The sequence below is a fragment of the Lucilia cuprina genome, chromosome 3 (genome assembly GCF_022045245.1).
Source record: "Lucilia cuprina isolate Lc7/37 chromosome 3, ASM2204524v1, whole genome shotgun sequence".
Lineage (NCBI taxonomy): Eukaryota > Metazoa > Arthropoda > Insecta > Diptera > Calliphoridae > Lucilia > Lucilia cuprina.
In genome coordinates, this window is record NC_060951.1 from 5,992,567 (window position 1) to 6,004,952 (window position 12,386).

Below are 12,386 nucleotides of genomic sequence, written 5' to 3' on the forward strand. Positions count from 1 at the left end.
AACTGAACTAGAACTGAACTAGAACTGAACTAGAACTGAACTAGAACTGAACTAGAACTGAGCTAGAACTGAACTAGAACTGAACTAGAAATGAACTAGAACTGAACTCGAACTAAACTACAACTGAACTAGTACTTTACTAAAACACTAAATATGTTTATTTTTCAAATTGATATATGAAGTCTAATGTTTCCATTTCATTTTATTAACATTTTGCTAAGATGGCAAAATTGAGAAAATAAAAACATGATTCATTTTTCTAGCTCCCTTCATTTCCAATTTAAAACGATTTATTTATTTTTTCTTCAATTTTAAAGGATTAAAAAAGTAAGACAACAGCAGTAAAATTTTAACAGCGGAAAAAAGAGACGAAAAAAGGAAGCAAAAAACCAGCAATTTAGATGTTATTTAAACTGACACAGTATCCGTTTACCTACACTCACTATAGCACTAGTGTTTTGGTATGTGTATCTTCTTAACTCATTCTTGTACACACATACACACACACCCATTGACAAAGACAATGATTAATGATGCTTTACATTGAGATGCTCACCAACCGACAGACACATACACACACCAAAGCTTTACACATACATGGTTACACTTAGTTAAAGACACCAACGCAACCAGCATGTTGGCCATAATTGTAATTTCCTTTTCCGCTTGCTTAGTGCAGAAGAAAACGTTAAGTCAAGAGAGATATTTTTGTTTAGAACAAAAAAAAAATTATGTTAAAATTGTTGGTTTTTATAACTTAAATGGATGATATTTTAAATAGCAATAATAAGAGAATTTCAGAAATACATATTCAAGAAAAATTTAAAGCGAAAAACTACTTTTTTCGTTTATAATAAATCCGTTTAGTTACAAAAGTCTAGTCTATAGTCTAGTCTAGTATACAGTCTAATCTATAGCCTAGTATATAGCCTAGTCTAGTCAATAATTTAGTCTACAGACTAAACTATAGTCTAGTGTATTTTCTAGTCTACAGTCTATAGTCTAGATTATAGTCTAGACTACAGTTTAGTCTAAAGTCTATTCTACAGTCTCGTCTATTCCACGGTCTAGTCTATGGTCTTTTCTATAGTCAAGTCTATAGTCAATTCTATAGTCTAGTCTATAGCCTAATCTATAGTCTAGTCTATAGCCTAGTCTATAGTCTAGTCTATAGCCTAATCTATAGTCTATTCTATAGCCTAGTCTATAGTCTAGTCTATAGTCTAGTCTATTGCCTAGTCTATAGTCTAGTCTATAGCCTAGTCTATAGCCTAGTCTATAGTCTAGTCTATAGCCTAGTCTATAGCCTAATCTATGGTCTACTCTATAGTCTAGTCTATAGTCCAGTCTATAGTCTAGTCTATAGTCCAGTCTATAGTCTAGTCTACAGTGTTGTCTATAGTCTAGTCTATATTCTAGTCTGTATTCTAGTCTATAGTCTAGTCTATAGTCTAGTCTATAGTCTAGTCTATAGTCTAGTCTATAGTCTAGTCTATAGTCCAGTCTATAGTCCAGTCTATAGTTCAGTCTATAGTCTAGTCTATAGTCTAGTCTATAATCTTGTCAATAGTCTAGACTACAGTGCAGTCTATATTCTAGTCTATAGTCTAGTATAAAGTCTACTCTACAGTCTAGTCTACAGTCTAGTCTATAGTCTAGTCTAAATTCTAGTCTATGGTCAAGTCTATATTCTAGTCTATGGACTAGTCTATTGTTTAGTCCATAGTCTAGTCTGTTGTCTAGTGTATAGTCTCGTCTATTCTATAGACTAGTCTATAGTGTGATCTATAGTGTAGTCTATAGTGTAGTCTATAGTCTAGTCTATAGTCGAGTCTATAATCTAGTCTATAGTCTAGTCTATAGTCTAGTCTATAGTCTAGTCTATAGTCTAGTCTATAGTCTAGTCTATAGTCTAGTCTATAGTATAGTCTAGTCTATAGTCTAGTCTATAGTCCAGTCTATAGTCCAGTCTATAGTCTAGTCTATAGTCTAGTCTATAGTCTAGTCTATAGTATAGTCTAGTCTATAGTCTAGTATATAGTCTAGTCTATAGTCTAGTCTATAGTCTAGTCTAAAGTCTAGTCTATAGTCTAGTTTATAGTCTAGTCTTTATTCTAGTCCATAGTCTAGTCTATTGTCTGTGATTTTATCTATAGTCTTGACTTTTACCGTTTCTTTAGTCTAGTCAATAATCTTGTCAAGTCTTTAGTCTGGTCTTTAGTTTATAGTTTAGTATATAGTCTAGTCTATATTGTGTGTTTTAAGGTTTTACTTACGTCTATTATTTAATCTTGAGTCTTGTCTATAGTCTTGTACAAAGTAAATATTTTGCATTTTTTTAACTTTTTGTACCACTAGACGTATGATTAATATTAATTCAGATGTTAACTTCGAAAATTCTTAATAACTTTAGTTGGGAAAGAGATAATTTAATTATTTAAATTGTTAATTAAAGCCACGTCCTTAGGCTTTATAACGATTTCAGATTTTTTTGCCTTGAAGCTGATGTAGGTAGGTAGGTTTAGTTGTTTTATAAGCTGTTTTATTAAAATTAAATTTTTTTATAAATTTTTAACTTCTATTTTATTTAATTAATTTGTTTACCTTTTTGTTAGTTTTATTGCTTAATTTTATTTCGCAGTAGTTAAGTTGTTATGAGTTATTTTAGATTTTCTTTAGTTATTATAGTATTTTATAATATTTTTAAAAATGTATTTCAAATTTTCATGATTTTATTGATTTTCTATTATAACTTTGTTTCTCTTAAGACTTTAAATGTTTCACTTAATTTGTTTATGTATTTTAAAAATTTTAAACTTTGTTTTAGTTAGGAAATATCGAAAAAGTTTACAATTTATACTTTAAGTTTTCTTACACACTCACAAAATAACTTTCAGTTGATATCAACTTTAGGGTTGAGAAATTCTTGAAAAAAAAATTAAAAATTTTTGGTTATTGCAGACAATTTATAAACTATTTATAAATTTCTTTAAACGACTACTTTTTTTGTAATTTTGGGAAAATTTTTTAAACAGCTTCGTAAAACCTTTTGTTACTTTTTAAAGATTTGTAAGCAATTCGATTAAACAATCTTAATAAATTTTTCTTTTAATTGAACTCTTAGTTATTTAAATTTTACTTCTTTTTCACTTTTTTCTTAAAAACCGTTTTCTAACAATTCCCTCTTTTTCTTTTTTTATCAATAATCCACGTGTAAACGTATTTTTATTTGTTTTCAAATAATTACAAAAAAACACTTGCAAAATATTCTTCCAAATGAAAAACAACCGTTTATTTAAATCCGACAAACTTTACGCTTTAAGGATCGACGTTAAACTGTTGTCATCACTTTTCTAAATGGTGAATTATATACAATAATAATAATGGCAACTCCATCTAAAAGGAATGAGTGAAAATCAGAAAAAAAACTCCAACATAAAAACTCATATAATGAGTGTAAATGCCAAAAAGCAGGCGCATGTTTTGAGTGAAAAACCGGCTTTTTTATAAACAAAACAAAAAGTATTACATTTCATACTACTTTTTTTAGTAAAAAGTAATATTTTTTAAAAAATAGATTGGAAGTTTATTTATTATGAAGGAAATAGTTTAAAAATATTAAAATTTGAAAATAGTAGTAGAAATACTACTTTTTTCAAAAAGTATGAAATTGATAATTTATTTAATATAATATAATTCATTAAAACATACGTTTTAAGGAAATGTGAATTAATATTTGAAATTTGCAAAAAGTACTTAATTAGCTACTACTTTTTTGTAAAAAGTAGTAAATTTTTATAAACTGTTACTAAAATTTATTTGTTATGATGGAGAGAGCACAAAACTAAAAAAAATATTACAGTTTTAAAATAGTTCTACTACTTTTTTCAAAAAGTATGAAATTCTTACTTTTTTTAATAGATTATAATTCTACAGAACATTAGATTTAAGAAAATATAATATAATTTTTGAAATTTACAAAAAGTACTAAATTAGCTACTACTTTTTTGTAAAAAGCAGTAAATTTTTAAAAACTGTTACTACAATTTATTTGTCATGATGGAGAGAGCACAAAACTATAAAAATATTACAGTTTTAAAATAGTAGTAGAAATACTACTTTTTTCAAAAAGTATGAAAATCTTACTTTTTTTAATAGATTATAATTGTACAGAACATTAGCTTTAAGAAAATATAATTTAATTTTCGAAATTTGCAAAAAGTACTAAATTAGCTACTACTTTTTTGTAAAAAGTAGTAAATTTTTAAAAAATGTTCCTACAAATTATTTGTTATGTTGAAAAGAGCACAATACTATAAAAATATTGCAATTTTAAAATAGTAGTAGAAATACTACTATTTTCAAAAAGTATGGAATTCTTACTTTTTTTATTGGATTATAATTCTATAAAACATAAGCTTTTAAAATATGTAATTTAGTTTTTGAAATTTGCAAAAAGTAGTAAATTAGCTACTACTTTTTTGTAAAAAGTTGTAAATTTTAAAAAACTGTTACTACAATTTATTTGTTATGATGAAAAGAGTACAAAACTATAAAAATATTGGAATTTTAAAATAGTAGTAGATATACTGCTTTTTTTAAAAAAGTATGAAATTCTTACTTTTTTAATGGATTATAATTCTATAAAGCATTAGCTTTAAGAAAATGTAATTTAATTTTTGGAATTTGCAAAAAGTACTAAATTAGCTACTACTTTTTTGTAAAAAGTAGTAAATTTAAAAAAAATAAAAAACTATGGATTATAATTCAATAAAATATCAGATTTTTGAAAACTAAATTCTTCTTCCAAATTTTGCAAAAAGTAGTAAGTTATTTACTACTTTTTATTTAATCAGAACATGTTTGAATATGAAATTCCTATTTTCATGAGATTATTATACTCTATCTCTCTATCTCTTTAATATTGAGTGCTTCTTTTTGGGCGCATACTCACCTCTAACAGCTTGTCCATATGAAAGCACCAACAGCCTAGAAATATGCTGAAGAATAATTCAATTGTAAACAAAATCCATATGGGAAATACACTTGGTAATTGTATGTTTTTTTTTCGAGGAAATGAAAACACGTATTTGGAGGAATTGAATGTTGTTAAAGAAATTTTATTTCTATTTAAACATTTTTACGAAAAAAAAAATCTTAAAAAGTAGTAAACTAGTATTTAAATATTGCACTTTAAACATAGTAGTAGAAATACTACTTTTTTCAAAAAGTTTGAATTTCATAGAGTTCTTTGTATATTAAAACTTAACTGAACACAAGCTTTAAAAAAAATGAAATTTAACAAAAAGTTGTAAATAAGCTACTACTTTTTTTCAAAAAGTACTAAATTTTATAAAAATTTTTATTACAACTAAATAGGAATGAAAGAAACATAACAAAAACATTAAAATATTGTAATTTTAAAATAGTAGTAGAAATTCTACTTTTTTCTAAAAGTGTGAATTTCAGAAATTTTTAAATGAAATCTACATCAATAAAACATAAGCTTTAAGAAAATATACTTTTTATAAAAAATTTGGCAAAAAGTAGTAAATTATGTACTACTTTTTTGCAAAAGTAGTAAATTTTTAAAAAAGTTTTTATAGAAATTAATTAATATGAAGTAAGGATTACAAAAACATAAAAAATTTCGAATTTTAAAATAGTAGTAGAAATACTACTTTTTTTCAAAAAGTGCGAATTTCAAAATTTTTCTTCTAGAATATGATTCATCGCCAGCCATACTTTAAAAAAATCTAATTTGATCATTATAAATTTAGCAAAAATTAGTAAATTATCTATTACTTTTTTGCAAAAGTAGTAAATTTTTAAAAATGTTTTCATAGAAATTAATTATTATGAAGTAAGGATTACGAAAACATAAAAAATTTCGAATTTTAAAATAGTAGTAGAAATACTACTTTTTTCAAAAAGTGCGAATTTCAAAATTTTTCTTTTAGAATATGATTCATCGCCAGTTAGACTTTAAACAATCGAATTTGATCATTATAAATTTAGCAAAAAGTAGTAAATTATCTACTACTTTTTTTTCAAAAGTAGTAAATTTTTAAAAAAGTTTTTATGGGAATTAATTATTATGAAGTATGGATTACAAAACCATTAAAAATTTTGAATTTTAAAATAGTAGTAGAAATACTACATTTTCCAAAAAGTGCGAATTTTAAAATTTTTCTTTTAGAATATGATTCATCACCAGCCAGTCTTTAAGAAAATCTAATTTAATCATTATAAATTTAGCAAAAAGTAGTAAATTATTTACTACTTTTTTGCAAAAGTAGTAAATTTAAAAAAAGTTTTCATAGAAGTTAATCATTAAGATGTGAGGATTTCAAAAATATAAAAATTTTTGAATTTTAATATAGTAGCAGAAATACTACTTATTTCTAAAAGTCAAAATTTAGTGATTTTTCTTATACATGAACATTTAAGCTTTAATAAACTAACGATTTTTTTAGAAATTTAACAAAAAATAGTGAATTACTTAGTACTATATGGCAAAAAGTAATAATATTTTTTTTTAAATTTTGTTTAACTATTAACGTTGAAAATTTTTGCATACTAAATGTTTTTGTAAAGCTCATATCTATAACAGCAGTATAAATTTTTGTACAATATTTACCAGATAATGGATTGCATTAAGCTGGAAGCTAAAAAGGAAGTTAACGTGTACATATGTTACAACAGCAACAACTAAAACAACAAGCAAGAAAACTTATGAAAAAATCCAACTATTAAAAATAAAAGAAGAACTTTTGTTATCCATGTATCTACCACCACTTACCAAAAACAAAAAAAAAAAGCACACACTCAACATAATGGCACAAATAAAAATAGCAACAACAGCAGCAATGTTTTAAGGATAAACAACAACAACAACATCTAGTTACCTACAGAAATTCCTTTAGCACAATCATAATAACAAAGTGACACGCTTACAGAAGACATACACTCACACAAATAGACAAAAAATATATGGGCTTTGAAGTCAAGTGGAATTATTCTACAAACATTTTTACAACTACATACATACGTTGTGTTCCTTGAATATGTTTTCTCAGCCTGCTCCCTGCCTTGCTTCTACCTCCACAACTGTTGTTGTTGTTTATTATCTAGAACGGAAACTATATTATTCGTTAGTTTTGTTTGTGTTGCTGTTTTTTGGTAACATTATTATTATTTTTAAAGTTGTATTTGTGTACGACTGGCTGCTTCTTTTTCGCCTCTAACAAGGTAGAAAACTATTTTCAAACAATAATATTTTTGATGAGACACTGGAAAAATGAAAATAATGAACAGAAAAACAACATTGTCATATTTAGAGGGAATTTAAATTTAAACTAAAGGAGGCACAATAAATAACTGACTTATGTTGTGATTAGTAGTAGAAATACTACTATTTAAAAAAATTTAGAATTTCACAGCTTTTCCAAACTTCAAACCTAAAAAAGCTTTAAAAAAAGAAATTTTTAATAAAATTTTACAAAAAGTACTAAATTTTCTACTACTATTTAAATAAAGGAGTAAGTTTTTTCTTAAATTTTAACTACAATTTATTTGCCATACAAGATATATTATGAAAACATTAAAATATTACAATTTTAAAATAGTAGTAGAAATACTACTTTTTTTAAAAAAAATGTTATGAATATAATACTTTTTCTTATAGCATATAATTCAGACGATTTTCAACTTTAAGAAAATTTACTTTTAATTAAAAAAAAATTTTAAAAAAGTACTAAATAATCTACTACTTTTTGCAAAAAGTAGTAAAATTTTTAAAATATTTTGCAATAAATTAATAATTTAAAAGTAGAGTTTCAAAAAATGTAAATATTTTGACTTTTAAAAATAGTAGTAGAAATACTACTTTTTTAAAAAAGCTATGAATTTCACATTTTTCTTTATGGTATATAATTCAGAAGAGTTAAAGCTTAAAGAAAATTTACTTTTTATTAACAATTTTGCAAAAAATACTAAATTTGCTACTACTTTTTTGCAAAAAGTAGTAATTTTTTTTAATTATTTTGCAATAAATTAATTATTTTAAAGTAGAGCTTCAAAAAATGTAAATATTTTGACTTTTAAAAATAGTAGTAGAAATACTACTTTTTAAAAAAGTAACAAATTTTTGAAATTTTCTTATAATATATGTTGTAGAAAATTATAGACTTTTAGGATGTAATTATTTTCATTTAAATTTTACAAAAGGTACTAAATTAGCAACTACTTTTTTGAGAAAAAGTAGTAGATTTTTGTAAGTATGTTTTACAATTTATTAGGAATAGTAGAAATGTTTAAAAACCAATAAAATATTGTAATTTGAAAATAGTAGTAAATATACTACTTTTTTCCAAAATAGTAGTATTTGTAATTTTGAAATCTAATGTACGAAAATTGTGATATAAAATCGAAAAAAATTAAACTACCAACAAATTTATTAAGTTATCACTCGTTCTCTTAGCTTTCTATACCTTCATTTATTTGCCTCTCTTTTTCTAATTCCTTAGTCCATTGTACTTAATTGTGAATTACACTTCATGACAAATTAGTTGAAATCTTCATTTAAATGTTAATTACGGTATTTTATGTCATTAGAATGCATTAAATATCTTGATAATGTTCTTTGGTTTTAAGCACAACCATTTCAAGGTAAATTGTTGATGAGAGAACATTTTATTTTCTCGATTTTCTTTTGTTTCTTATAAATTAAAACTGCGTTACGAAAGTGTCCAACACAATCTGTCTGTCCAAGCAGACATTGAAAACAGGTGCCATAAGAACAACAATTTGAATACCGAAGTTGGACTTCTTAAACAAAAAATACATACTTTTATTTTAAAAATCTTTCAAATTTACAAACTTTCTTTAAGATTACAAAAAAAATCAATCTTCTCAATTTACTCCCATTTTCTCCAAAGCTTCTGCAGCCGCTAAACCCATTTGATGCTCTGACGACCCTGCCGGTTCCATTTTCAATATCAAGGCACTTTCCTTTAAAAGTTGTATGACTTCTTTGATATTTTGATTAAATTGTTTGCGCGTTATCAAGTTATTCATTATCATATACTGTGATAGCATCATAATCGGCGCATGCAACTCATACATGATCAGACCTCTTAATCTTGTCAGACCCGGTTCTAAAACATCTATTACTTCTAAAAATTCTTTACAATATCTTTGTTTTCTTTGCAAATCTTCCAAAGACAGTTGAGGCAATAAGTAGTTGTCAATTTTGCCATATAATTGACAGAGAGAGTATTTGGCCGACAGAAGGAGATAATGATGTGGACCCAAGATATCGTTATATCTGAAAAAATATATGCTATTAAAAATGTTTCTTTTATTTCTCTAGACTCTTTCCTTTTTAAAAAGTTTTCCAAGCCGGGCACATCATGTACATCTATTGATTCCAGATCATTGTTGATTTTATCCAAAAGTTTTGATACCTCCGGGGCCAGAAGGATTTGGGGGCAGCTAGAGCATCTGTATAGATACAAAAACAAGAGAATCAAATAAAACTTAATCTTTTTCAGCATAAATCGTAGATTATAGACTAGACAATAGACTACACAATAGACTAGACTATAGACTAGACTATAGACTAGACTATAGACTAGACTATAGACTAGACTATAGACTAGATTATAGACTAGACTATAGACTAGACTATAGACTAGACTATAGACTAGACTATAGACTAGACTATAGACTAGACTATAGACTAGACTATAGACTAGACTATAGACTAGACTATAGACTAGACTATAGACTAAACTTTAGACTACACTTTAGAATAGACTTTAGACTACACTTTAGAATAGACTTTAGACTAGACTATAAACTAAAGACGAGGCTATAGACTAGGCTATAATCTACACTAGAGAGACTGGACTATAGACAAGACTTAATATAAGTTTTTATATTCAAACTAACTTCCAATCCGCTTCCTGTTCCAAAGGCTTCGTGGCCCTTATGAAACCCTTTTTACATTTCATACACCTAATAGCGCTGCAATCTGTACCCAATTCATACGGATCCGAGCAGCGTTTACAGCAGCACCAAAACAGTTTACCAGCTTGCATAAAATCACGGCGTTTTAAAGTACCCTGAGAAAAAGTAAGCAAACATTTTTGTTTAGTAAGATAATATATGAGATTTTCGATCTCCACAGCAAAGCCTGCTAAATTGAGATGTAAGAAAGCCATTATTAAAAGCTGCAATTAGAAAGCTTAAGCAATTTGTAGAAAAATTTAGAGTAATTAAAGCTTTTCTCTTGCTCCCACCTGTAAGGTGTAGGCATAACTTAAGGTCAAGGCCTCTCCCTTCTTCACCGACCTCGAGGTGCGCAATATGATATCGTATGTCTTGGGATCATCTGTATGCGAGGTGTTCGGACAACAATCATGAGCCAATAGGAAAGCACTAGGATATAAAGTACGTGCTTTGGCAAAATTTTGACCAATTTCAAAACAATTTACATCCAAAATACCACAAATTGTATGTATTTCTTCGGCGGTAAATTGTCCGCCCATATGCCAAGTTTCACGTAAATATGTCACTACATTACTTTCATAATGACTCCATAGTTCGGCATTAAGTTTACGCATTTCTAAATGCGATTCCATTAGCATGATTCGTTTATAGAGATCGGGTGAATGTTGTTTCATTAGGAGTATGCGAACGATGAGTACCAGTTCGTAGAGATTTTTAATTTTCACTGGTGAAGCAGTGTCAATGAGAGGTTTAGAGGTATTCTCCTCTTTGAAGAGTTCACATTCATAGGTAGAATGACCCTCCAGCTGGTGGTAACCACGACAGGCAGGACCACACATGGGCCAATGGCAAGAGGGACATCTGAAAAGGTTTCGTATTAGTTTGTTTTATGAAAAAGTTTTAGTCTTAAACTAATTCACCTATACTGTGTGGCCTTCAATGTTACCGGCATATAACAGCCCAAACAAACGGGATCCGCTGAAACACAGGGTCCTACAGCCAAAGGTTTCTCGGTGATCAAAATTTCTCCCGGCTTTAAATCACGTTTAGCCACCAAATATCTGCCATAGATATCGGACATTGCAATGGTATAAGGCAAATTAGCATCCTCTGTCTTGACGCTTAACTTCAATTGTTTTAAATCTTCCGTTAATTCCTCCACCTCTGGCTGCTGTGGCGGGGTATTGACCGGTGTATGATGACGTTGTTGTTTTTTCTTATTTTTCTAAAATAAAATTTATTTTTTGTAAAATATATTTGTTTGTTTTTGTTGGGCTTAATAAATAAATCAATATCATTTACTAATTATGGCGCAGAGTTTTCTAATTTAATTACATTTTAATATTTTCCTCAAGACACGCAAAGTAAACTAATAATCCTCCAACTAAATCCCCCAGACACACCACCCTTAACTTACCATATACAAATAATAATTAATTGTTTTTCTCCTGCTATTACGCTACCCCCACTCTACGCTTCTATTAAGCAAAAACTTTTCCTCAACTATGGCCATCGCAGCGCGAGAAAAAAAAAAACAATTAAAAAATCATTTTCATTTAATACTTTCGCACCGCCAAGTCTATTTTATGTTGCTTCAAATCAACAGGTGTAATAAGTCTCTCGACTCTTCTTGCTACCACCACTACCGACTGTTCGATATTCCTATAAAATTTGCTTTCCCCCTTGCTTTGCGCGCACACCACCCGTCGAACACATGTTTTTACGTTGATAAATCTTTTGTTAACATTTTGTCTTAAATTGTATTTTTGGCCCTAAATTTTTCGTTCACGCTAATTATTTCACAAATTGTGGCTGGCAGACACGCATAAAAGTGTTGTAAATGTGTTTTCCTTTTTTTCTCTTTTCGTATAAACATACATGTGAATGAATGTATGTATATGTATGTATAAATATATATTTATAAATATTTGGCACGCGTCTGCGGAATAATTTTCAACCATTAACCAATTAAGCGAGAAATCAATAAAGGAGAAATGCAAAAACATTAATCATTATAAGCTGGACTATAAATTAGACTATAAACTAGACTATGGACAAGACTACAGACTAGACTATAAACTAGACTATCGATTAGACTATGGACTACTATATTGACTAGACGAAGGACTAAACTATAGAATAGAATAAAGACATGACTATAGACCAGAGTAAAGACTAGGGTATAAATTATACTATAAACAAGATAATAGATTAAAATATTGACATATAACATAGACTAGACTGTAGACTAGAATATAAACTATACTATAAACTAAACCATAGACTAGACTATAGACTAGACTATAGACTAGACTATAGACTAGACTATAGACTAGACTATAGACTAGACTATAGACTAGACTATAGACTAG

At 27.5% G+C, this 12,386-nt stretch overlaps 1 protein-coding gene across 1 annotated transcript; it reads right to left on the bottom strand.

The window, feature by feature from the left end:
* Nucleotides 1-8,813: 8,813 nt before the first annotated feature.
* LOC111689450 (SET domain-containing protein SmydA-8) lies at nucleotides 8,814-11,450 on the bottom strand. The gene is made up of 6 exons (XM_046947188.1): nucleotides 11,432-11,450; nucleotides 10,935-11,239; nucleotides 10,305-10,875; nucleotides 9,955-10,127; nucleotides 9,382-9,504; nucleotides 8,814-9,328 (listed from the first exon to the last, which is right to left on the bottom strand). The coding sequence occupies exons 1-6, from the start codon at nucleotides 11,432-11,434 to the stop codon at nucleotides 8,914-8,916; spliced, it is 1,590 nt and encodes a 529-aa protein (XP_046803144.1). The 5' UTR covers nucleotides 11,435-11,450; the 3' UTR covers nucleotides 8,814-8,913.
* Nucleotides 11,451-12,386: the final 936 nt, after the last annotated feature.

What these genes read in the sequence shown, in the direction of transcription:
- LOC111689450 (XM_046947188.1), bottom strand. An exon ending in GTTATGCCTACACCTTACAG is followed by an intron (nt 10,128 to 10,304) that starts GTGGGAGCAAGA and finishes ACTTTTTCTCAG; the next exon opens with GGTACTTTAAAACGCCGTGA. An exon ending in TTGGAAAACTTTTTAAAAAG is followed by an intron (nt 9,329 to 9,381) that starts GAAAGAGTCTAG and finishes ATATTTTTTCAG; the next exon opens with ATATAACGATATCTTGGGTC.